A 26,384-nucleotide genomic window follows, 5' to 3' on the forward strand; every position below is an offset into this window, starting at 1 on the left:
GTGCCCCGCCCCTCCTGCGGAGCCCGGATGAAGTGTAACGCCATTACCGCCCGAGCCGCCGAGAGCCCTAGCGGACTCGCAGTGGACGCTGACCGGCCGCACCATGAGACTCCTCCCCCGGCTGCTGCTGCTGTTCCTGCTGGCCTTCCCCGCCGCCGTGCTGCTCCGCGGCGGCCCCGGAGGTGAGGGGCGCGGGGGATGGGCCCGGCATCGCGGCCGCCCGGGACCTCTTCCCCGGGGGGGCCGTGCTGCCCCCCAGGACCCACCGCGGCTCGGCGCCCCCTGCGAGCGCGGGCCCGTAGCCCTCGGTCCGCGGGACCCACGCCGGGGCCGGCCTCGCCGCTGCCCGCGTGCTGCGCGGGCCCCCGACCCCCAGCCCCCCGGCCTCCAGCCTCTGCGCTGACGTGTCGCTAGCCCCACGCGGGCGCGCCTCCATTCATTCGCCCAGAGTGGACTCTCCACCTCGGCGCGGTGGATCATAGTCCCTCAGTCTCCTTGATCGCCCAACGTGGTCTGTGTGGACCTCGAGGCTCGGTGTCCAAAAGCGCCCCTTCTTCCTTCTGCTCCTCAGCCGCTACTGAAGAGTTCCCACGGGATGGCTTTCTTTTCGTTTTCTAACGTCTCCCTCCTCCCCTCTCCCTTTCCCAGCCAGTTTCTGCTGGTTGGAAATGTGCTGGGAAAAAGTTACTTCGAGATTTATGAGTTTATTCATTCCAGCGATTAACCTGGGGTAAAAAAAACTTGGCAGAATGTAAAAACGTAGAAACTTTTTCCTCTTGCCCTTCATGAACTTTGATTTTTCCAATTTATAAAAAGAGTTTGAATAATCGCCAGAATTCCATTCCTTTTTCTAAGTTTCCGCGGCCCAGGGCATAAGAAGTAATGATCCACGTTCAGAAGCTGTTCCAAGAAAACAGGAAGTGATTGGTTTCTATTTAGTAGCTAGTATGGCTTTGAGTAACTGTTACAGATTTTGGTTGGGGGCGCGGTGGGGACACGGGACAGGTGTTGAGACAGTCTCACGGAGGTTAGTAACCCTGGCTGGCTTCGAAATCTCTGTAGCCTAGCAGGACCTTGAACTCTCTGATCCTTGTGCCTGTCCCTCTGGAGTGCTGGGTTTCAGGTGTCTGGCACCACACCCCATCAATGAGGTGGTGGGGATGAACCCAGGACTTCCAGCATGCCAGGCATGCAAGACATGCACGCTAACAACTGAGCTACAACCATAGCCCTTTGGATTTTCTTTTTTTTTTTTTTAACCTGGCTTTGGAAAATGATGTATAAACTACGAATGAACCGTTTTAACTCAGGAAGGTGAAAACTTAAAAATGCATGGTCCTAAGGACAGATGGTTTCCCGTAGGTATCGCACGTGTGGCTCTTCCCACAGTTCCTTCTCTACTGAATTGCCACATCATCAGTCTCTGAGAAGTGCTGGAAAGAACTGCTAGAACTTTGAAGGGCTTCCAAGGGTTTTTTTTTTTCTTTGCTACTAACCATGAAGATACCACATATTTTAAATTTTTTTATTTTAGTGTGTGTGTGTGTGTGTGTGTGTGTGTGTGTGTGTGTGTCTGTCTGTCTGTCTGTCTGTCTTGTCTTTCTGTATGTGTGACTTGCAGTGCATATGTAGAGACTAGAGGACGCCTTTCAGAGTGAATCCTAAGGATCAAATTGACATAGTCAGGCTTGGCATCAAGTGCCCTTAACTCACTGAGTTTGAGTCTGGCCTCCCTATTTTGTGCCTTTTGATATTAGAAACATTCCCTTTAATACGCAGTAGTTAAGACTACTAATAAAAAAATATAAATATTGTTGTGCAGTGACATTGTTCAGCTGACCAGGGAAACTGAATTACTATAGGCAGAACATTTTTTTTCTTTCTTTTATCTTTATTTATTTATTTATTTATTTATTTATTTATTTATTTATTTATTTATTTTTATTGTTTTTCAAGATAGGGTTTCTCTGTACAGCTTTTGACTGTCCTGAAACTAACTCTGTAGAGAACTCACAGAGATCCACCTGCCTCTGCCTCCCAGTGCTGGGATTAAAGGCGTGCACCACCACCGCCCGGCTTAGAACATTTTCTTATCCAGACCTGATGTTTAAAAACAGTGATAAGAGTGTTGATTTTTTATTTTATTTTCAGGGTCATTAGCAGTGGCTCAAGATCTTACAGAAGATGAAGAAACAGTGGAAGATTCGATAATTGAAGATGAAGATGATGAAGCTGAGGTAGAGGAAGATGAACCCACAGATCTGGTTAGTGCTATATACTATATCTAGTATGTATATGATACATGAAGGTGGGGTCCCCCCCGAATTTTGAGGTAGTCTCACTGTAGCCCAGACTGGTTCTAAACTTATGGTAGCTAGGATGACCTTGAACTTCTGGTCCACCTGCCTCCTCTTCCCAAGTATAGGACATGATGTGTTTTATTTGGTGCCAGAGATTGAACCCAGGGCTTCAGGAATAGTGGGCAAGTACACTACCAACTGAGCTAGATACTTAGCCCAAGAATATGTTCTTCTTATTGGCAAATTAGGTAAATTTTTTTTTAAGTTATATGAATGCATGGGTACTTGCATGTGAGTTCAAATGCCTAAGGAGGCCAGGGGCATTTGATCCCCTGGAACTGGAGTTACAGACAGTTGTGGGTTTTAGATATGAGTCCTCTGCAGAAGCCGTATGTGTTCTTAGCCTCTGAGCTATCTCCCCTGGGTTGAAGTTGGCCTAAGGGCAAGTCATTAAGAATGAACACAAGGATTTTCTGGAGTAGGGGAGGAGAATAGATGCACTGAACATGTTCAGATCATTCATATGTGAATGTAGGAGGAGAACAGTATAGTGGGGCTAGCAGCAGACCTGAGCTATTAAATTTGGAGCCTACGGTGCTCAGCTTTCTAGGTCTGTCTTTTCTTTTTTTGTGCTTGCTTACTTTCATTCAGTAGCCTGCCGTGACTCCCGTGGGGCCATCTCTACTATGTAGCAAGGCTCTATTCTGGTACTAGATAGAACAAGTGCGATATTTTCTCTGCTTTCTTAAAAAGTTGATGTTCGTGTGGATAATGTGAGTGTGTTTGGGGAGCAGGGGATAAAGAGCAGGTGATAAAATAGGCCTTCTGAATAGTAACCATTAGAGAAGATCTCTTAGAAGTTAGCTCTGAAATTTGTGCTCTGTAATAGTGACAATATGAATATCTGGCTCAGGTGGAGAGATGGCTCTGCAGTTAAGAACACTGGCTACTCTTCCAGAGGACCTGAAACATCTGTAATTCCAGTTCCAGGGGATCTGATGCCCTCTTCTGGTCTCCATGGGCACTGTGTGCACATGGTCCATAGGTGCACATACATGCAGGCAAACACATATATATAAAGTTCAAAAAAAAAAACAACCCAGCTCAAATTGGGGTCATTGCCACAACATTCTTCCTGCTTAAGCTGGTAGTTTGCTCCTTTTTTTTTTTTTTTTTTTTTTTTGAGTTAACATTTTGATATACAGGCACATGGTATTTCATCTGAATAGAATACCCTTAATTTTTATGCTTTGCTGGCTCCCTGCTTTTAAGAGACCTTTACTGGTGATCTGTGCCAAGCCTTATGCTTGGAGGCTGTGCATCTTCAACCCATTTCATTAGAGGAGCAGCCTTAAGTAGATTACCTGCTACCTGCTCTGTCCTCTGCTTATGGAGGTGGTCTGGGATACACGGACTCGTCTGTGCTGTTGTACTAGGTAGTAGGCACTGGGCTTTATATTCCTTTGTGACCTGAGGTAAATCATAAGGTTATTATCTCACTGTCCTAAGCTTTCCATGTTGTCATCTGTTCTTCCAGACATTGCTAGCTTTAACTCCTGTGTCAGTCCTCTGGCAGCAGTGTTGGCTCTGGTGTCAAAATGAGGGCCTTCAACAGTGAGCTCTCAGAGTTCCACCTCTGTGCATTTCCTCCTGACAGTGTTATGCTCCGTCTAAGGGTCTCCATCTCACCCTGTGGATCGTACAGGATTCTTTGCTTTTGTCCGGCATTGGTCCTTCTTGTTGGCATTCGGGTCTGGAGCTGCACACATGCAGATACACTGTCTTCCCACCTTCAGTTGCTACTTGCTTTTTTGCCTTTGCCGGTACCAGGTACTTCCTGAAAGAGTAATCTGTGCTTTCTGCTCTTATGTAGCTTCATATCCGTTACCCATCAGGATCTGTCCTATATGAGTAGTGAAAGTTGCTAAGGTCACCAGCAACCTCATTGCCAAATTACTGGCCCATTTTCCTGGTTGCATAGTTCAGGCCCTTTTTAGCATTTGCTATTTGCATTTGAATCCCACTCTGTTAGCCTGTGGTACCCCTTTCTCTTTCCTGCCTGCTTGCTGCTGGGATTCTCTCTGCTACCTTCTGCTTACACCCTAATGTTGGTAAAACCTGATTTTAACCACTACAACCGCCTTTAATAGCTTTCAGGTCTCCTTTCTAGCCCTTTACCTTGAGCTCCACAAATATTGCCACCACTTTGCAGCATAGTACACTTCCAATTTCATATGCCCACAATGGAGTTCGGCACTTAGCAGCTATCCTTCTTCCCCCATAAATGATTGTCTGCTTTTATGTGGCTCCAGTGGATTGGACTGTTGTCTTTTTCTTTTGTTTTATTTTTGAAGTCCATTAATCGAATCATAGTTGTGATTTCTCTCTCTCACTTTTTTTCCCTCAAGTATACTTTGCTACTTTATTCTTACAGAATTTGTTAGCCTTCCTGTCTCAGGTCTGTTTGCCTACTTGTGTTTTGGAGACAGTGTATTGCCCAAGCTGGCTTCAAACTCCTATGCTCAATCAGCAATCTGTCTCTGTCTTCAAAAGTCATATCTTGCCTTGTGTATTCCTCAGATCTGGGGAACTCTGTCTCTGTAGAGGGGTGTGTATTCACCATTACCATACCATTTCAATGGTATTTGACAGATATACCATTTCAGTGGTGTATGGCTGATTGTCATGAGGAAATTTTAATTGGAATGTAAATCTTTCTGGGCTGCTAATAAGGTGCTTGAGAATGGGGCTGGACAAAATGTTGTTACTGGCCAAATCCAGCTCTGCTCATCCATTTATTATCTGGCTGCTTTCACACAGCAGCAGCAGAGGTAAGTAGTGATGAGGAGGGGGACCTTATTATGGTCTCTCCTTAGAAGGAAACTAGCTTGCCAGTCTCTGTTCTAAGGACCTTGCAGTTCAAAGTGTGGCTGGACTCCTATCCATGATGGCATTTCCTGAATGCTTATGAGAAATTGAAACAGAATTTCAGTCTTTACCTGAGGTAGAGCTACCAGATTCCCATTGGCTTGGTGTGCACATTTTCATGAGCTGTTTAATTGATGAGGTAGGGCAAAGTAATACCATTATACTTACTTGGCTGCAGAGATGCTGTGGTCCAGGAGGTAGCTTTCCCAGGGAGAGGCTCATCCATTGACTTGGGATGTGCTGAGTAGTGATTTCCCCAGTGCAGAAAACTCCACTGTATAAATTGTGATATTGGCAGACTGTGTTTGTGATCTTCTCGTAAAAAAAAAAATAAGAAATTCATACCACCAGTACCAGCAAATCAGTATTTTATCCCAGTCTAGTGAAGTCTGTACTTCAGTGATTTTTTTTTGTCACCCCTTTAACAGCAATCTGTTTTTGATGATGTTGCCCTTAGGCAGAAGATAAAGAAGAAGAAGATGTATCTGGTGAACCAGAAGCTTCACCGAGTGCAGACACAACTATCTTATTTGTAAAAGGAGAAGGTAATGCAGAATTATCTGTTTAATTCTGATCTTACGTTTATGAACACTGTGTGGTAATGCTGGTATTTAAAGGGGAAAGTAAATGTTATTTGGTTTACTAGAAATTAAACATTCTTCTCAAAAATACTTTAAAAAAAACGTATGTGTGCATGTGGGTGCACACGTGCCAGTGGGGGCGTGTGGAGGCTTGAGGATGACTGCAGGAGGCCTGCTCTTGTGCCGGCTTCTGGGATCAAACTCAGGTTATCAGGCTTACTTGCTGGCACTTTTACCCACACAGCCATCTTACCAGCCCCAAAGGTACCATTCTTGAAACTTTTTCCAAGCTGTGTCAGTAATACTGGTTTGTTCTGTTTTGATGGCTTGAGTTTAATCCCTGGAACCCATGTTAAAAGAGCCAGTAATCACATGAAAAAGCCCAGTCAGGGTGTCTCATTGAGGCTGTGAGGCAGCTAGCCGGGAGTAGGCAGCCCTGCAGAAACAAGATGGCCCTTCCTGAGCAAGTGAGGAGGAGAACTGACTCCCAGAAGTGGTTCTCTGTTTTATGTGTTTGCATCCACACTCACACCCATACTAACTTTTAAAAGAAGTTTAGTTTGTTGGTATTGAACTGAAGGTCCTCCTGCCTCAGCCTCCCAAGTGTTGGGATTACAGGCATATATCATCAGACCTGTCTGGAATTTGGTGGTATTTTTGAATGATTAAATATCAGTGAAATACTAAATGTTTACAATTAGGCCTTGGTTACAGCATAGCATTAATTTAGAAAGGAATATTAAGGTTGTGTATTTCTTGCTCCAAATGCATAAGACCAGAAGTGGTTTTGATTTTTTTTTTTTTTGAGTTTTAGAATATTTTTATAGACATGAGCTATTTGTAGGGTGGATTTGTTTCATGTGCATCACTTGAGACTTGGATTTTCCACTTGTAGCATCTTGTTGACCCACAAAAGTTTAGATTTTGGAGCATTTCCACTCTTCCGGCTAGGGCTACTCAAATTCTTGAGTGCATTTATTTATTGAGGGCTTTGTGGATAGCATTGTTCTTTATACTTTGCAGTGCTTACTTAATCCCAGCAAACCCTGAGGATATAGTTATTGGTGGTCTTGGGTTTAGAGGGGTTAAGAAACTTGTTCTATGATTACTCAGAACATAAACTAGAGTGCAGAGACAAGATTCTAACCCAGTCTGTCTGTTCTGTAGCCTGTGTTATTCTAGGTGGAGTTCAACCCATTAGGCTGTTGTACAGTGTTATGGAAGACTAACAACAGAAACTGTGAATTTTTTTGGTCTTACTTTTTTCCATATATCCATTTTATGCCTGCAAAAAGTGATTTGATTGCTGGGGATGTACTCAATAGTTCTTGACATACCTAGAAAGTACAAAGCCCCTGTTCTATTCTCAGCACTTGAGAAAAGGGAATTTAAGTGTGTGATGACCTCCTTCCTTTACTTTTGTAGTAACATACTGAGCTATATAAACCTCTTGCATGATAATCTTGCTGCTATGATTTTCTTAGCCTCTTAATCTGGATGTGATTAGGCTGAAATTGCAATACCCACTTTATCTCCTAAATTGGAATCCCAGAGAACAGACAAAAGATTTTTAGTTTGTAGTATCGCTCTGATTGTTCAGAGCTAGTAGTCATACTAGAGTGCTCTGGTGAAGAGAATTCTGAAACCAAGTCCGTGTCTGTGTTTCCTTTTGAACTCTGAATGTGCTCTGACCCCACCCCCACCCCTCCTATTTTGTGTCTTAGATTTTCCAGCAAACAACATCGTGAAGTTCCTGGTAGGCTTTACAAACAAGGGGACAGAAGATTTTATTGTTGAATCGCTAGATGCCTCATTTCGTTATCCTCAGGACTACCAGTTTTACATCCAGAATTTCACAGCTCTTCCTCTGAACACTATAGTGCCACCCCAGAGACAGGCGACTTTTGAGTATTCCTTCATTCCTGCAGAGCCCATGGGGGGACGGCCTTTTGGTCTGGTCATCAATCTGAACTACAAAGATTTGAACGTAAGACCTTTTGAGTTGTGTTTTGTTTTTGTTAGAGACTGCAGGGAACAGTGGCCATTGTCGAATGGTTTTCTGTCTGATAAGTGCTTATTTTGTGTTCAAACTGTAATGGGCACCAAGAATGCAAAGGGGATTGCCTATCCGTCTCTAACTGCGTTTCCAAGGTGGTGAGGGAGATGGCCAGAAATAAGCAGCAGCACAGTGTAAGTGTGCCTGCCTGAGCTCTGTGGAACCAGGTGCTGCTGTTAGGATCTTGACAAGGGCCAGGAAGGGCGAAGTGGAGTCTGCCTCTTACTCAGATGCTGCTGAATAGTTTGTTCTGTCTCATTTTGTTGTAGACCTTTTGGCCCATTTAAATGCTTCTAAAGACTTTGTTACAGTTTTGCTCTTTTGTATACTCATAGATAAAATACAACCCACTTTTGCTGAGCGGTGGTGGCACATGCCTTTAATCCCAGCACTCGGGAGGCAGAGCCAGGTGGGCCTCTGTTAGTTCGAGGCCAGTCTGGTCTACAGAGCAAGATCCAGGATAGGCACCAAAACTACACAGAGAAACCCTGTCTCGAAAAACAAAAAACAAAACAAAAACAAAAAACCCACTTTTAAATACAGTTTTAGCAGCAAAGTTTATGTGTTAATTTCATTTAAGCCCAAAAGGAATCCACTACTGTGGGGCAGAGACCCCAAGTGACAACTCTTACGTTCTCTATTGCATGAGGCTGTGTTTATCCAATTTCTTTTCCCAAGAGCATCCTTCAAGGAGTGGGTTCCACCTTCCCTCACCCCGTTAATGTGTTCACCTTGTGTCTTCAGCTAGGCCCTGCACTGTGATTAGCACAGAGGAAGAGATTCTCATTCTGTCTCAAAGTGACATTTAAATAGCTAGAGTTACTTCATTTTGTGTCTATCATCTTATTTTCAAGTTAAGATTGAGTTGAGTTAGGTTCAGTTTTAAAGTGCTACATTTGTGGAAGAACAGCTGTTGTGTGTCTGGTGGTTCCCTGTACTAGAAAACTAAAGTTTTGTTAAATTGTCAAAATTGTTTTAAGATGATAATAGAAAAAATGCTTTGGAACTGGAAATAAATCACTGGTCCATTCCTTAGAGTGGAATTGGTTTCCATTCCGGTTCAGTGTAGATAGATCATGGACCTGACTTTGTCCAGGTTTGCTTTGTAAGTGGTCTGCTCCTGCAGCTGCCACTGAGGAGCTCTGTGGGCTCTGCTTCTTCCTGCCATTCCTCTGTGAACTGCTGTCCTGGCTCCTGAAGGCACCACCTCCCTGCTCCCTGAGGAAAGTAGAGGGTGGTCCTGGCAATTTCCTGGGCATTTTTATCTCATGGGGGAATTAACATCGTAAGGTTTTGTTTCTGGCATTGAGTCCTGCAGTTACATGTGGCTTTATTGTCCCTTGTGACTGGTGGGAAAGTTAAGTCCAGTAGGATAACAGTTTTAAGGACACTGGTCATTTTTACTCTTTCAGCACATCTCATATGTGATTTTTAATGTGTGTTTTTTAAACAGGGCAATGTATTCCAAGATGCTGTCTTCAATCAGACAGTTACAGTGATTGAAAGAGAGGACGGGTTAGATGGAGAAACGTAAGTAAAGCGGTCCTTGTGTATCTGGAGCTCACAGATTGAGCTGGAGGGCAGTGTGCTCATATCTCAGAACATCTTTAAATGGTCAGAATGCAATGGTCCCTGCAGATTTGGAATACTTACTGCAGAGTCCACATGTTATGTGCTTCTTGTGCCTATTAATACAAGTCAGGAAAGATGGTTGAAACTGGAAAAATGCCTTTACAAAGGTAGTAGTTGACTCTTCTCTTCCCACATCTCTTCTGTTTGAATTGAGATTTAGCCCATCTAACATGTCTCGATGATAATCACACAAAATAGGGTTTTTTCCTTGAGAAATGTTTTTTTTGAGTGAAGAATCATTTGTGAACTTAAATGTGACTTACTTGAAGGGATTTATAAGGCTAGTTATGAAAAAGGATGTAACTGTGAAGCAAACAAAACTACTGAGTTGTCTTAAACTGGGAGTTCGAAGTAAAACACAACTTAGATGGTAGAGTTTTTTATTGACAAAGTGTTCTTAACTCTAAATAAAAGGAAATTTGTAAAGCTTGTTGCCTAGAATTAATTAAAATGCTGTTACTTCTTTTTCCTACAATTTATTTGGAAAGCTGTTGTAGCATGTGATAGGATTTTGTTTTTAATTAGATATAGTATGTATGAATTAACACGAGCTATATTTTCTTTTTTGTACCAGAATTTTTATGTATATGTTCCTTGCTGGTCTTGGGCTTCTGGTTGTTGTTGGCCTTCATCAGCTCCTAGAATCTAGAAAGGTAATTATGAATGAGCAGCTGGGAAACCACACCCAGCTGTTACAGTACTAATACGCTGGAGTTCTTACTGTAGTTTGTTGTGCCTTTTAAAACAGTCCCCAGAGATGAGACTTTGGATGTGTGGCTTGAATTTATTCTGAGATGTGTGCACAAATCCAGTTAGTGTGCTAGTTACTCTCTAAAGTGATCTCTACTGTCTCACTGTAATGTTCCATGAGTTCAGAAAGATTTTCTTCCACCTAATACATTTTCTCGTGAATGGATTGAATTATCTGTAATTGACCAATTTATTTGGGTTAGAATTCTTAGTGAGAGGGGGTACTTTTTTGTGTATTCAGAATTTATAGACTATGTAAAACTGTTTAAATAGATTATCAGAGTTTCTACCTGCTAGGCAAGCATTCTACACTGAACTGTAAGTATAGCACTTGGTTTTTGAGAGAGGTTTTTCTGTGTGGTTCTGGCTGGCCTTAAAGTCCAGTGTAGCTCCATCTGGCCTGGCATGATCGATCCTTCTTTCTGTGTCCTCCCAGGTGCTGGGATTACAAACTTTGCCCACAGAATTTTGAGACAGTCTTAACTATGTATATCTGGCTGGACTCAAACTCATAGGGATCCACCTGCCTCTGCCTTTTGGGTACTGGGATTAAAGGTGTGTACCACTGCGCCAGCTTCCTGCACAGGTTAGATTTTTAAATTTCAGAGCAAGGCTAGAGAAAATGGAATTAAATTGGTTTTATAGTCCAGTATTGCAGCAGATATGCTATAGAAAAAGTCTCTCCCTCTCTTTGTTTTGGTTTTTTGTTATTTGTTTTTGAGACAGAGTCTCATGTAGCCTACTCTGACCTTGAATTTACTGTGTTGCCAAGGCAGTCCTTGAACTCCTGATCCTTCTGCCTCTTCCTGCAGTGTCCTGGGATTATAGATACATACCACTATGCCTTGAAAATTTCATGCCATTAATGAATTTATAGTCAGCCTATGTGAGATTTTGTGTGGGTTTTTTTGTATCTGTGCCTACTTTTTAATTGTATTTAACTACCAATGAAAGATTGCCTGCTTGTAACATTTCAATAATTATCCTCAATTTCACTGACTGGATATTTTTTATGATCTAATTCCTAAATGGAAAGAAAATTATTGGGTAAATGGTGTTCTTATTTGATCTGTCAGTGGTATAACAACAAATTAGGCTCTTTACAGGCTGAAAATAGTCAAGATTGATTGATTGATTGATTGATTGATTGATTTTGGTTTTTCAAGACAGGGTTTCTCTGTGTAGCTTTGCGCCTTTCCTGGAACTCACTTGGTAGCCCAGGCTGGCCTCGAACTCACAGAGATCCGCCTGGCTCTGCCTCCCGAGTGCTGGGATTAAAGGCGTGCGCCACCATCGCCCGGCTAAGATTTATTTTTTTTAAAGCATTTTCCTATTACATTTATTTATTTTTGGGTGGGTATGTATACATGTGCATTCACATGTATGCACTTTGGCATGTGAGGAGGTCAGAAGTCAACTTGGAGAAGTTGATTCTTCTGTCATTTGGGACTCTGGGATCAAATGTAGGTCATCAAACTTGGTCGCAAGCATCTTTACTCACTAAAAAGACATGATGTTTTCATCCTTCTAGCAAATAAAATGTATGTTAGGGTGTTTGAAAACAAAAGAATGTAATTTGTCTGCTAAGATACTCAAATTATATATGTTGATCAATGTTTTTAAAATTAGAATAAACAATGCTGTGACATGTTTTTGAAATATGTCTTTTATGTTCTTATAGCGCAAGAGACCCATACAGAAAGTAGAAATGGGCACGTCAAGTCAAAATGATGTTGACATGAGCTGGATTCCTCAGGAAACTTTGAATCAGATCAGTAAGTAGCCTTATAAACTTTGTGAGAAATTTTTCTCTAAATAGAAACTAAGTAGTTTCAATTCAGCAAAAAAAATGCTTGGTCAGTACTATTTACCATTGATCATTTCCATTACTTGTTTAGACTCTGGTGTAGTGATTAACTTAAAGACTTGTTCCGTGTATAGTGTTTTTATGATTGAATGTAGAGGTGCTTTCCGACATGCAGCTTGTTTGTAAGTGTCTGAGTTCTCTCTAATCCGTTTCCTGTCTTTTCCTCCCTGTCGCTTCAGTGCAGAGTAGAAGAGGTGAGGTGGTTCATTTCTTCATGGGCTTTGCTACCACGGTGGGGGCTCCTGCATAGTGCATGAGGAAGCAAGTTGAATAATGGAACTGTAATTGGGGGGGGAAATACCACAAAGTGCTTTTTAGTTTTTCAAGACAGGATTTCTTTGTATAGTCTTGGCTGTCCTGCAACTTGCTCTGTAGCTCAGACTAGCCTTGAACCCACAGAGATCCACCTGCCTCTCTGCCTCCAGAGATTAAAGGTGAACACCACCAATGACCAACAACTGCCTATAAGCTACTTTTGAAAGAATGGATCTAAAATATTACTTAATATATTCTGGGTTTATTTTTTGTTTTTTGTTTTTTTTTAATAGGCAGTTTGGTTTTTCAAGACAGGATTTCTCTGAAACAGCCTTGGCTGTCCTGGAACTCGTTCTGTAGACCAGGCTAGCCTTGAGCTCACAGAGATCTGCCTGGCTCTGCCCCCCAAGTGCTGGGTTAATGGTGTGCGCCACCACTGCCCCGCTAGTCTTCAGTTATTCTTGATAAACATTTATTATAAAATGTATCCTAGTCACTTTTTCAAGAAAAAGGATGTTAGGCATATTCTTTCATTTCATAGAATACTTATAAATAAACCTCACACCTTGGTGAAAGTATCTTTTTCCAGTTTTTTGTTTGTTTTTGTTTTTTAATTTTTTTATCTTCAGAAATCATTTGGTGGTGATGACAAGATAACCAGATCTTGTATATTGCCCAACCTGGCCTTGTATCTGGTTTCAAATGATCTTCCTGCCGCCACAGTTAGCACTTGTCACCAGGCTGTATACATTTTCTTTATTCTTTTTGGAAAAATAATAGCTTATTTCCCAGTGAGCTGGTCTTCCTGGTACACCGAGTGCTCCTAGAAAATGAGGTGAGGGTATGTCCAACCTTTTTTTGAAACAGCCTTTGTAGATTTAGCCCAGGCTGGCCTCAAACTCAGCTTCCCTAGGACTGAGATTACAGGCATGAACCACCAGACCCATCTTGGCCCTCTGTTTTTAAAAGAAACATATAGATTATTTCTTTTATAGAATAGTAGAAACTCAACACTACATATATTTCTGTTAAATTCTAAAGTGATTCTGTGTACTGGAGTGGTTTTAGCTTTGAGGTACTAATGTCCTTTGCTTGCTTTTTCCAGATAAATTTGTATAGTTGCCCAAACTTATGCACCCAACTAAATCTTATATTAGTGTCCAACATAAGTATGCTTCAAATGTGTCATATCTTTTAAATGTTTTTTAAGCAGAATCTCATAGTAGCCTTTGCTATAAGCTTTGAACTCCTAATCCTCCTGCCTGCATCTCCCAAGTGCTGGGATTGTGGCCCACCATGCCTAGGTCTTTTAAAGTATCTTGAAATTCTTGCTTTTGCACATACAAGCATGTTATAGAGTGTGCGTGTGTGCTTGGTGTCTGTGGTGGTAGAACAGCCCTTGTCAGCATGTTATAGAGTGTGCATGTGTGCTTGGTGTCTGGTGGTAGAACAACCCTTGTCAGCATGTTATAGAGTGTGCGTGTGTGCTTGGTGTCTGTGGTGGTAGAACAACCCTTTTCAGATGGTTTCCTACGTTCGATGTGAACATTTCAGTTTAATTGGTGTTACCCTGGAAGGATATTTTCAAACTTATTTTTAAAACCTAGAGCTAGGTAAGAGACATTTGTTACCAGATGTGTGTGTGTGTGTGTGTGTGTGTGTGTGTGTGTGTGTGTGTGTGTGTGTGTGTGTAGAGTGCACTGCTATCTGAAAAGGCAAAACACTCTTGAGTTAGTTAGCTTCTTACTTGCTCTCTTTCAGATAAAGCTTCTCCAAGAAGGCTGCCCAGGAAGCGGGCACAGAAGAGATCGGTGGGATCTGATGAGTAAATGTTCTTTGTGCAACAATTCAGTCTGTGCTTCCCCTGCCCTAATGTTTTTCGGCCTGATGGGAATTAGTGCAGAGAAGCCATATCACCATAGAAGGCAACTACTGCTTATGTGTGGACTGAGCAGTCAGAGTCTGTGGCGATAATATTGTGAAAATGCACTGCATTCATTTTTCTAAAGTAACAAATTTGGCTTTTTTGTTTTTGTTTTTTTTTTTTTTAAACATTAAACTGTGTGGGTGTGAATGTCTGAGCAGTTGTCTTACCAGAATCATTGTTAAACTACCTGAACCACGCCTTTAGAATACTCAGCAAAACGCTGGTGCCGCTTCCCTTGTATTTTCTGAGTTTTGCCCCCAAGCTCAATTAATATTTGTGGCCAGTGTGGTTTTAGATGTTCTGCCATGGATCATTTTGAGGAAATAATTTGTTTATTTCTTGGAATTGATCAAATCCAAGCTGACGGGCACAAACAGGCCTTTTGCTTGCTACAGCTTATATTCTTTTTTTTTTGTTTTTTTTTGTTTTTTTTGTTTTTTTTGTTTTTCGAGACAGGGTTTCTCTGTGTAGCTTTGCACCTTTCCTGGGACTCACTTGGTAGCCCAGGCTGGCCTCGAACTCACAGAGATCCGCCTGGCTCTGCCTCCCAAGTGCTGGGATTAAAGGCGTGCGCCACCACCGCCTGGCTACAGCTTATATTCTAAAGGCACAAGCAGGAGTGACTGCTCCCTGAGCAGCAGAGGCATGCTGGGTATCTGCTGCTGTTTACTGTGTGCACACCTTCAGGAACTCACCAATGGAGTCAAGGAATTTTGGAATCTCTAGCAACAAAATTGTGAAACCTGACAGTTCTATTGATGTTGGTATATAAATCCTAATTTTACGCCTGTTTTCTTTTTTTTTTTTTTTTAAACAAAAAATAGTTTGCGCAAACTGGGTTGTTGTGTTGTCTGTTGTTCCTGTGACCTGGGAGAGCTCTGGAGTGACCTCATTTCCTTGCCTCTTTACTTGTTGTTGGCTTTCAGCAGCGCATTTTGTTCTTAGAAACAATCTTAAGAAAACTTGTCATGGTTTACAGACCAAGGGGATCAAGTTTTAGGGGCAGGGATACATTTTGGTTAATCCTAACCTACAAAAACATTAGTTGGAAACTTTTAAAGTAGTTACAAGGTTTATCTTTGGCCTGATCTTTTGGGGTTTTTGATTGTTGACCTACTTCTTGTCTTTGTTAATGTGGAAAATTCCCAAAATTTAAGCACTTAAGATTGCAGGGCCAAAGTTAAGCTGGTTTTGATAACAATCCTTTAGTTACTCTTGCCTGAACTAGTGAATTAAGTTTGGCGTTATTGTCAGACTTAAAGTAGCGCTGAGTTCAGTGAATGGTCAGAGGCTTCCTTCTCTCTGTTTTTAAGCCATAGTCTCCCTGTGGTATTACAAGGAAGTAGTATTTCAGTAGTTCTTTTATTCCTGACTTCATTTTCATTGGAAGGTCCATTCCCTTCCCCACACATCTAAAGGAAAACAACAAAACAAAATACACAGAGAAACAGAACTCCCAAGCTGTTTAACATGTGAGCCAAAGCCAATAACGATGGAAGGTCTTCTGTAATTGTTAATCATTTTGCAAAAGGGGCTGAAATGTCAAATTGCCTGTATTTGCATTGCTGGACTGTAAACTTTCTATGGCTGTAATATAATGTGTGTGGGTTTTTAATCGGGCTGTATAATCAGTTTATTTTGAAAAGGTTCTTTGAGGCCTGAGGAACTGTATGGTTTTTAACTTGATGTAATATAAGAGACCCTTCTCATTCTCAAGAAACATTTTCCAGAACCTTCTGTGAATATCTCAGTTTGTTAAGCTACTGTAACATACTACAGTAAGGTATAAGTGATTAAAACCTTTAAATGGCCCCTAGAGTTTGACTAAATACCTGGTAACAACATGGGCAGTTGCAGAAAGCACACTTAGAGCTGCCACGTTCTCATCCCTGAGTAATTGCCTTATACACCAGCTCTTTGTTTCTGAGGCCCAGATTAGAGCCTCGGGAGTGTAGAATGTATTACTTTTTAGTGGAGACTGGGGACAGCTGAAAACTCGGGTCTTCAAGTGCCAGGCGTCTACTATAGCATCAGTAAGTATTTAGCAGAAACTAACTCCATAATGAATGGAATTCAATTCCACACATGGTTTGTTCAAGCACACTTAATAAGTAGTCTACTTTTAAATGTCTTTTTAAATGTAAATACTTGGATGAAGCGCTTTTTTTTTTTCTTTCAATATAGTCATTTGCATCATCAACCTTGGTTTCAGAATTCATCTTTTGAACAAGTGGGTTTCAGAATCTGTTAAATGAATTTAAGGATCATGTGTATCAAATGTCACCCAGGCCTTTGAGAATAATGTGTCATAAAGCATGGGTCTCACTCTGTTTGTATAGCTTCATCATTTGAATCATGTTCTATAGTAAGGGACTTGGGGACTGATACACTGTCCACTGAAATGTTGCCTGAGGATTTTGGAAAGGAGAAGTGAGACTTTGTAAAGCCTAAGGGGAAAGAACCAGGTAGAAATGTGAAGTAACAGTAACAAGAGAAAATAGAACTTGATACATCAGGTGGCCAGTTTATCAGCCTAGAACTGCTAGGGAGAGAGGCAAGCGGTACAATATTGAATAATGGTCATGCTCATATTTTGGAGGTATAGTAGATGATGTTACACGCAGGAATATAGAGCATTCGTCTCTTGTAGTGCAAAGGTGTTCGCTCATACTCATACCGTGTGCTTGGTAGTTAGTGCATTTGAGTCATGCCTTTTGTTTGTCTTTAGATGGGGTCTTATGCCCTTGTTCAGGATAGTCTTGAATTCCTACAGTATGGTGTGAAATAATTTTAATTCAGCTCAGAACAATATATATGCTCTCAAAGATGTTGATAGGCTAGACCCTTGGTTTTTCTTTGAGTTCCAAGATTGTATGTTAGCTTAAATTGACTATTTCTAGATACAGTTGAAGTATTTACACAGTGTTGGGTTGCATTTATAGCCATAGAACTAGTCAGTAACCTTGATCTGTATTTCTTTAATAAATCCTCCCTTACTCAGCTTAGTGAAGCGCAACCTCATGGTCAGATTTCTTGTCAGCAGTGTGTGTGTGATGTTAGGTTTCATGGTTATGCTGGTCTGTGTTCCAGAGAAAATGACCTGTACAGAGTACTTCCTAAGAAGGGACAACAGGGCTACAAATTATTGCGGATAGCTAAGCAATAGTTGCTCTGGGGCTTTAATTTTGCTGGTATTTGCATGCTTTTATCTCTTTTTCATTTACACAAAAGCTAGCCTTGTCATTCTCCCTGAAGTGTCCTGGTGGTCTTTTCTAGATGGTAGAATTGTGTAGAACACACACTGAAGCTGGGTGTCCTGCCTTTGTAAGGGTGTGGGAAGGGAGTCTTGTTTGTTGAACATGAATCATGAGATGTGTTCTGTGGGCCCTCTTCTTTAAGACCCTTCACAACAGCTCACTGGGGCAGCCGCATTGTTCTCACTTAGTGTGTGTAAAAAGGGTCATTGAATTTAAGTGACTTGGAGGCTATGTATTAAATAAGGGCTTCCAAGAGATGTCTTTTTTTAAAAACCTCAGTGTTCTTTCCCTGTACTCCAGACAACATGGACATTTTATAAAACCAAGCATTTGGGCAGCTTACAAATACTCATTTTCCAGAATCCAGCAGCTAGAAAGTGGAGATAGCCATGGTGCTGAATATCAGCATGTGTTTGTACCATGTACACATTGAATACACTTGCCACTTAGCTCATAGGCACTGCAGAAATGCCTCATTGCACTTTGCTTGTAGTGTGTGTATATAAAATTGAACTAGTGATTTAATTTTTATAATTTATTTAACCACAATACACCATTTGGCCTTCATTAAATCATATATATGTCTCCCTAGTAAAGAGCTAATGTTCTTTAAAAACATCTGGCAACGTGTGATGGTGAGCACCTGTAATCCCAGTACTGGGGAGGCAGAAGTAGAAGGATCGTGAGAAAGTCCAGCCTGGCCACATAGCAAGACCTTGTTTTAAAAAAATGAAAACAGTGTTTGGATGGTTTGAATTTTTTAGCTGAAATACCCATATATGTGTTAGAGATGTTAATAGCTGCTTGTATTATACTGGCAGGTGGGGGCAGGTCTGGGGTTACAAGACTTCTGATCTACTTTCTATTCAGTTTGGATTTTCTTTGGGCATAATAAGACATTGCAAAGAAAATCCAGGGTACCTGAAGAGCCCAAAGGATAGGTCTTTAGTCTTCAAGACACAGAGGTAATTTGTGCCTATTTTGTTCCTTTCCTTTCCCTTATACAGACTTCTGTAGGTGCCTGTGACAGTTTGTCCTGCTGTCACATCTCCCTCTGCTAGATTAGGAGCCCCAAGACTTGGGTATTGACGGCCTCTAGCTCAGTTAGGTGGGAGCCTGTTACTGCATAAAGGTTAGCCTAGTCTTAGTGAGTTCTAGGCCAGCCAGAACTACATAGCGAGACCCTGTCTCAAGAACAAAGGCAGCATGAACTGGGAACATAGCTCAGTTGACAATGGCCTTGCAAGCATGAGGACTTGGGTTTGAGCTCCTGAAACTATATGAAAATGCCAGGTATGGTGGCATGTGCTGGCCAGCTGTCTCAAAGGTAGAGGACAGCATTCCTAAGGATGACACTCAAGGTTGTCCTCTGGCCTCCATACACCTGCAGTCTGAAGGCATTTTAGACAAGAGGACGAGAAATACTGAAGAATGGTGTGTGTAGAGCACTTGTCTCGTGTGCACAAGACCCTGAGTTCAGTTCTTAGCACCAAGAAATGAACGTGTTCAAGTCGGATTTATCAAGCACTTGCTCCATGTTCATTCACAGACACTCAGTCATCAGCTATGTGACATAGCCTCTGGGACAGCCACTTCTGTGCTCAGTTGCTGCCTGGAACTTGGCTGGAGGTGTAAGGAATCCCTTAATGACTATATGCTCATTATGCACACAGTAGGCTCTCCTGTGTTCTAGTGGCAATCCTCAGGACTGCAGTGAACCTTATGCTTCCTGAGGACTTTGTGGATTGGACTGTTTTCATCTCCAGATGGAATCTTCCTTCCGTACCATCCTCTCCATCTCTGACTCTTCTTTGCCTGCTTCTTGAAAGCTTTGCTTCGTCTTGAGTCCTGCAGATCCTCCTCTTCCACTGTCTGCTTTTTTCTCTTGTCACACTGTCCCTGTGCTGCTGGTCTTGCTGTCCTTCACTAGGCCTGCAGTGTTTCAGGTTCCTTTTGACTTAGCCCTGCCTGGGCAGAGCCTGTTCTTCTAGGATCTCGTGGCACTCCATGTGGCCGGAGCCATCTTAATTGGCCACCAACCCCAAGTCCCCTTTCCCATCCAGGGTCGTGCTTCAGCACTAAAGCACTTCTCACCACTGTTTCATGTTTCGTGTTGTTGAGGTTGTTATTTCAGCCCTGGGTTCTTTGATCTCAAGTATTTCCTTCAGGGCCAGTCTAACTGCCTGTGACCCTCTAGTCTCTCTTCCCACACCAGTAACACATGTGTCACCTTTCAGCAGCACGACTTCTCTTTTAGCCTGAACGAATGAGTGACAGCTAACCCTGGCTCTGCTGTGAATTACTATTAGATTTCAGTCCTCTCTACTTCTGAGGTGCCTCTGATTCAAAACATCACTTTTTCTGCTTCCCAGTTTCCTTCAGGAGACCTGGAGCTGCTGTTCGAACTTAGCGCGTCCCCACTTGTGGTTTCCCAGTGTGCTTCAAGCAGGTTCATTTATTAGGAAGCTTTCCAGTGGGGGGTTCTTAATGGTGATGCGTCTGAAGGTGTTCTTTGGGTGGCTTTTGTGTCTGTTGAGTGAAAATGGGGGCAGTGAACTAGTAGTTCTCATGCAGCTTTGATAGGCATTCCTCATATGAGTGTCGGGATGGCTGTGCCGAGTCTGGTGAGCCCAAGAGGTAAAGGTGCTACTTATCTGTGTTGCTTCTGTTTCCAAGGCATATCCCTTCTTACAGCTGACTGGGAGAGCATTGCTGCAGTATGAAAACTTTCTCAAGTGCTAGCCTGTTGCTGTTGATCTTGAGAGATGAGATGCTCAAACATATCTAAAATACTAAACAGAAGAAAAAAGGAAAAAACAGTCCAGGCATGATGGCACATGCCTTTTATCCCAGCACTTAGGAGGTAGGTAGAGGTAGGTGGATCTCTTGAGAGTTCAAGGCCAGCCTGGTCTATGTAAGTGAGATCCTATCTAAAAAAAATTTGATCATGATTTTGGCCAGAATTATGTTTTTAAAAGTTAACCTATTCTCTACATACAAAAATGTTGCCATTCCAGATAACAAAGTAGTGTTGTAGAATCAAGAGGACTAACAATGAATTTTATATCAAGCTTGATGGTGTAGGCTTTTAATCCCAGCTATTTGGGAGCCTGAGGCAGAAGGATTGTGACTTCTCGGCATGCTTGGGCTGTAGGGTAAATTTCAAGGCCAGCCTGGGCAACTTAATGAGACCCTGTCTGAAAAGCTCAGCGGTAGAGAGCTTGTTTAGTATGTGTGAGGCCCTGGTTTCCATCCCCAGCACTGCACACGCTCATGCATACACAGGTGCATTCACATACACACATACACACACACACACACCCCTTCACGTGTGCTGCTGGGCTCTTGACTTTGCAGATCATGGTCATAAAAGATACATGAGGGTTCAAAGACCTACCCTCCTCTCATTCCCACTCACACTAAGAGTGGTTTCCAGTTAATCACACACATCACAAACCAGCCAGTTAAGCATTGTCATCTGGATACCCGATGAGGCAGTAGACCAGGTGTTCCTCCAAGCTCAGCTCTGCACTGTCACATTGTATGTTCCTCACAGAAAGGTCACTTGACTAGAGGCTGCAAACTTGGAGAATGTGGCTCTTTAACTAATGTATTCAGTCTTCTGTGAAAGAAAAACATGCTCTGAAGAATTAGAAAAAACAAGGACTATAAGAACTAGTATTTTTATGTTTTCTTCTAAATGCTTGGAACAGTATTAAATTTCAGATTAACCTTTAAATGCTAAATCTAGGGAGAGACATACCAAAATGCTGATGCAGTCTTTGTGCTAGGGTGGTGATTTTTTTTCCTTTTCAAAATGTTTGTAAAGTGCTTATATTTTATAATGAAAGCAATAAACATGAATGTTGACTTTATCTGGGCCTCCAAAGATGAGTGTGATCCTCAAAGCAGTTGCAGATAGCTTTCATGTAGCCAAAAAGAGTGAGCCAATGCCTAAAATGTGTTACCACACTTCCTGTTTGAAGGTCGGGATAACTATTCACAGAAGCCCCCTACAGGCGTTTTATATCATCCTCGATGTGAACTATGAATGTCCATTCTCCCCTCAGCTCTGCACTGGTCCAGCCCCCGCCCCCCCCCCCCCCCCACACACACACACATTCAATGCTGCATCCCTGTCACAGCCAAGTCAAGAACTTGACTTTGCCCTGCTGAAAATCGGAAGCTCTCATTTCCACAGACACAGTCTGTTTGTGGTGCTCCACTGTGGCTCAACCCTGCAGGGTGCTCAAGGGTGTAGATTAGAGCGTCCCTCCCTGCCTTGCCCTCACCTGCACACCCTCTCCAGCTTCTCACCGTCTTGGAGCCCCCACACTCCAGCAGTGGGACCTGTCCAGCTTACCTCGGGATGCTTCCCCTGACCGTGTGCATCACACTCCTTGCTTTATTGTCCACGTCCTCCTCCCTGATCCTTACATTGTTTCACCCTATGAAATGTGAGCTTCAGGACCAGAACTGTAGCTCAGCACTAGATCCATTGCCTCAAATACACATGGCCCCACTTTGCACATCCAGCCTAGGCAACAAAGTCACTAGATGGAATCTTCAAATAGTACCTCAATGGTAGGTGTTTGATGATAGGATTTTTTTACACAGCCACACTGTGATACATTTGCAATAAGGAAATTAAAAGTACAAGTTTACTTGATTTAGAAACAAACTCCACTATTAAGCTGCAAAACCGAGATTCAAACATAGGTTCGTGTGTGTATCCCGAGCAGTTATGTGATGGTGTGCCTCCCTCCAAAACAAAACTACCTCCTAGTCACCATCCGCTGAAAACCCAAGGGGAGAAGAGGCGTTTGCATACCATGCTTGGGATTCACAGGCAGAACCTTGCAAGCTGCTGCACCTTGAGTCTATGTAAAGAGCTGGTGGCATCTGGAGTGTAGACTGCTGCTCATTTCGAGAAGAAATGGCAGCCAAGTCCACGTAATCACTGGTAAATGGTCCCTGTGAAATTCCATCAGGTAGCTCTAGAAAAGGCACGAAAACATAACAGCTGTAGCTTCAATATGAAAAACTTGTTCCTAAACTGACTTGTAACCACAGATACTTTCTTACATGCACGATGACCAGGCATGATGCCAAGCAAAAATTAGCCCCTCACAAGCCACACAAGCGGCCCACTAGCCATGACAGCATTGGGAGGAGAGAGGCAAGGAAAACGGTCAAAGGTTAGCCCCTTACCCATTGTTCTGCCTCTGAAGACTAGGTGCCACTAATACTTAAAACTAATCCCAGCTGGTCGCAGATGCTCACAGTAAAAAAGTAATCAGGGCTGAGGCAAGAGGCTTGCTGGGTGAGGTTGCAGAGTGAGTCCTTGTCTCAGAAAACCTAATTAGGGCCAATGAGATGGCTCACAGGATAAAAAGTACTTGCTGGGCTGGACGGTGGTGGCGCACGCCTTTAATCTCAGTACTCGGGAGGCAGAGGCAGGCAGATCTCTGTGAGTTCGAGGCCAGCCTGGTTTACAGAGCGAGATCCAGGACAGGCCCCAAAACTACACAGAGAAGCCCTGTCTTAAAAAAAAACAGGGGAAAAAAGTGGGGGGGGGGGTGTGCTGCAGAAGCCAGAATCAGAAGCAGAGAGCCAACTCCCCAGAGTTTGACCTCTGACATCCACATATGTGCCTATACACACACACCATATATTTTAAGTTTTAATTAAAACAAACAAAAACAGCCAGGCAGTGGTGGCGCATGCCTTTAATCCCAACGCTCAGGAGGCAAAGGTAGGCAGATCTCTGAGTTCGAGGCCAGCCTGGTCTACAGAGTGAGTTACAGGACAGTCAGGGCTACACAGAGAGACCTTGTCTTGAAAACAAACAAACAAAATAAAACAAATACAAAGAAAATGAACACATTTCTAAATGCACATAAAAGTCAGTTTCTTAAAGGAGATAGTCACTTTCACTTGTGAGAGGTTTTGTTTTGTTTTGTTTGTTTTCTTCATAACTTTTCCCGTAGATCCACTACAGGGAGCTTTCAAATGATAAGATATTGCCGGGCAGGCGAGATGGCTCAGCACCAAAAGGCATTTGCCACCAAGTCAGAGTTGGATCCCAGAACCCATATGGTGGAAGGAAAGAATTGACTCCACAAAGTTGTCCCAGGATCATATACGCACCATGGCGCACGAGAAAGCACACACACACACAATAACAACAAATATAAAAAGTTTAAAAAGAATATTTTAATGTGTGAGGTATTCCAGACTCCCTTGAAGCCTGTCTACACAGATGTATTTTTGCTGCCCTCTGCTGTCCATGGAGGGTATGGCAGTGACTGAACCACCCATTCCCAGGGCCTCCCAGCCCTGAACGCTGGAGAAGTCTGGTAGAGTTCATTCCTGAACACACTACTTACTCCAGTATGGGTCATGACCCCTTTGGGTTGCATACAGATATCCTGTGTATCAGATATTCACATTACAGTTCATAACAGTAGAAAAATTACAGTGATGAAGTAGCAATGAAAATAATTTTACGGTTGGGGGTCATCAGAACATGAGGAACTGTATTAAAGGGTCTCGGCTTTAGGAAGGTTGAGAACCACTACCCCAGGAGAAGCAAGCTGAGCAGAGAAAGCCAACCACTCCTCTGCTTTGCCTGCTACAGGATCTCCTTGTGTATGTGATGGCATGAGAACAGAGCAGTTTGTTTCCATCCATTGGATGATGGTGTCGTAGATTGGGTCAGCTACTGGGATGAACCCTTTCCTGAATCCACCCACCCATGTACTATGTGGATAACCTTCCTCTAGTCCCCTGACTTACCTCTGCTTCTGTCTTCACCTGTCAAATAGGGGTAATAGTAACTAGAATTACTAGTTAATCCAGTGAAGCGCTCTAAATCTTTTAGTTTATTTCCGCTTTATAAAAAAAAAAATGCAGCATGACAAAAAAAGCTGACCGGAATGCCTGACCCACAGTAACTTTGTTTCTCCCTCTAAAAGCGGGGGATCATGTGTCTGCTACTCAAAGCACTAGAGCTTTTCCCTCCAAACCATGACGTATTTAACAGTGTAGCCCTCTCATCCTCCCTCACTTCATCCGTCTCCAAGCAATCTCAGACTGCTTTGGGCATGCAGTCAGCCACACTGCCTGCTGCCCAGCCTACACAAGTGTGCGTGGATCCTGCTTCCTGCATGCTTCTACAGTACATGCCAGATGCCCATGGCGCTGCCAGAGCCTTGACCCACTCTACTAACTGCCATTCTTGTCCCTTCTGAGTCCACCTAGCATGACATGGATCCTGGGGAGCCAAATTCTGGTCCACACTTGCATGGCAAGCCTTTTATGAACTAAGCCTTAGCTCCTTAGCTCCTGTCATCACCCTGTATCAAAGGAGCTTTTCTTGAACTCTCTGCCTTATACTGAGGGTAGGTGTTCCATAATCCCAGGTACAGGGTTTCATTCATTCACACAGTTCTCAAGGTATGCATGCCGCCATTGACTGTGAGGGTCATGCCTTGCTCCCTAGGACAGCGACAATGACAGCTCCCAGTCTGGAGCCTGGAACACAGTAGGCACTCAAAATGTGTAAAGTGGGTGAGGGCATGGGAATGGTCAGGCACTGATTTGGTTTCTAGAGCAAGGATCCATACCTCTCTAGATGAGAACTCGCTCTCCTTTACTCCGCAGCATGGCGAGACTTGTTTTCACACCAGGTCCCTCCTGAAGCATGGGAGTGCCCCAATCTCAATGAGAAGCACGCTTGTTTGGCCTTCTTTCCGGGAGGGACTCGTACTCTGGCCAAATTTCCAATTTGGAACTCCCGGCTCAGGCTTTTCTCTGACTCTTCATAGGAGGAAGAGCATGGTGGGGAGAATCTTTGATGGGTGACGTGTTCGGCTCCACATAGCAGCATAAAGAAGCCTTTAAGATGGTCCTAGGCCCCATTGACCCATCCCCCAAGCTTCGGACACTGGGGCAGTGGCTGGGAGCACATCATGCAGCCTCTTAGGTCACCGTCTCCTCCTGCTCTTTCAGGCGCAGAAAGAAAGAGGCCCACTGAGGGGACCCTGCTGCTCAGCCATCCTGCGGTCTCAGGTGCACGATGTGCCCGCCTCAGCTGCTTCGGGAAGTTGCCTAGACCAGTGGCCCCTGGATGTCCTCTCTGCACCGGCTTGCTGTTTGTGAAATTTAGGACGGCACCAGCTGCTCAGCTGAATCCTCTGTGGAGTCACCGCTGGAAATGGCTGGGTCACTAGCTGTGGCTGATGAGTGACGACAGCTGCCGTGTGTGTTGTCTCAGGGTGGAGTGTTCCCAGGAAGCCCCGCGTCTCTGACAGCTAGTGTGTAGGAGGAGAGGGGCCCAACCAGCCAGGGGTGGAGGGACTCCCCGGCCAAGCTCTAGGGCCACTTGGGTCAGCGGGCTTTCATGTCCCCACATCATCTGTGGCCTCATGACAAAGATGGCAGGAGCCAGAGGATTCCGTGTGAAGGAAGCTAGCATGCCTCCTTGACTGGACATACCATAGCAGCTTCTGTGACCGTTTGAGGAAATGTTCAATGAGGAGTGTCCTCGGGCTGGGCTGACGGGACCTCATAAAGAGCTGAGTGGTCCCCCCCTCCACAGGCCCTCCAGTGGAGGTGAGCCAGGCACCCAGCTGAGTAAAGCTTCATGCAAATGTAGATTCACCTAGCTGGCTCTCAGGCAGTTTGCTGAGTGTTGATGCTCACCATGAGCTTGAAATGTGCTGATGTAAATGGAGTTGAATTACTTTGAATCAAATTGGGTGGAAATAAATGGATGTAAAAGGCTTACAGATATATGTGAATCTTTCTGGGTGCCAGGCCCTGGGAGG

The 26,384-nt window shown here is 43.3% G+C and overlaps 1 protein-coding gene across 2 annotated transcripts; it reads left to right on the plus strand.

Annotated features, from left to right (window-relative positions):
- Ssr1 (signal sequence receptor subunit 1) lies at nt 1–26,345 on the plus strand. Of its 2 annotated transcripts, XM_052727592.1 has the most exons (9): nt 1–182; nt 2,152–2,264; nt 5,686–5,773; nt 7,534–7,796; nt 9,319–9,395; nt 10,072–10,150; nt 11,929–12,022; nt 14,131–14,194; nt 25,567–26,345. In XM_052727592.1, exons 1-9 carry the CDS (start codon nt 104–106, stop codon nt 25,589–25,591), a joined length of 882 nt encoding a protein of 293 aa, XP_052583552.1. In that variant the 5' UTR covers nt 1–103; the 3' UTR covers nt 25,592–26,345. The 2 variants fall into 2 exon arrangements, with proteins under 2 accessions (XP_052583552.1, XP_052583553.1); XM_052727593.1 differs by lacking the exons at nt 14,131–14,194; nt 25,567–26,345 and adding an exon at nt 12,294–14,054.
- The last annotated feature ends 39 nt before the right edge of the window (nt 26,346–26,384 follow it).

This window comes from Peromyscus californicus, unplaced genomic scaffold, assembly GCF_007827085.1.
Source record: "Peromyscus californicus insignis strain IS unplaced genomic scaffold, ASM782708v3 Scaffold_8__1_contigs__length_139910024, whole genome shotgun sequence".
Taxonomy (NCBI): domain Eukaryota; kingdom Metazoa; phylum Chordata; class Mammalia; order Rodentia; family Cricetidae; genus Peromyscus; species Peromyscus californicus.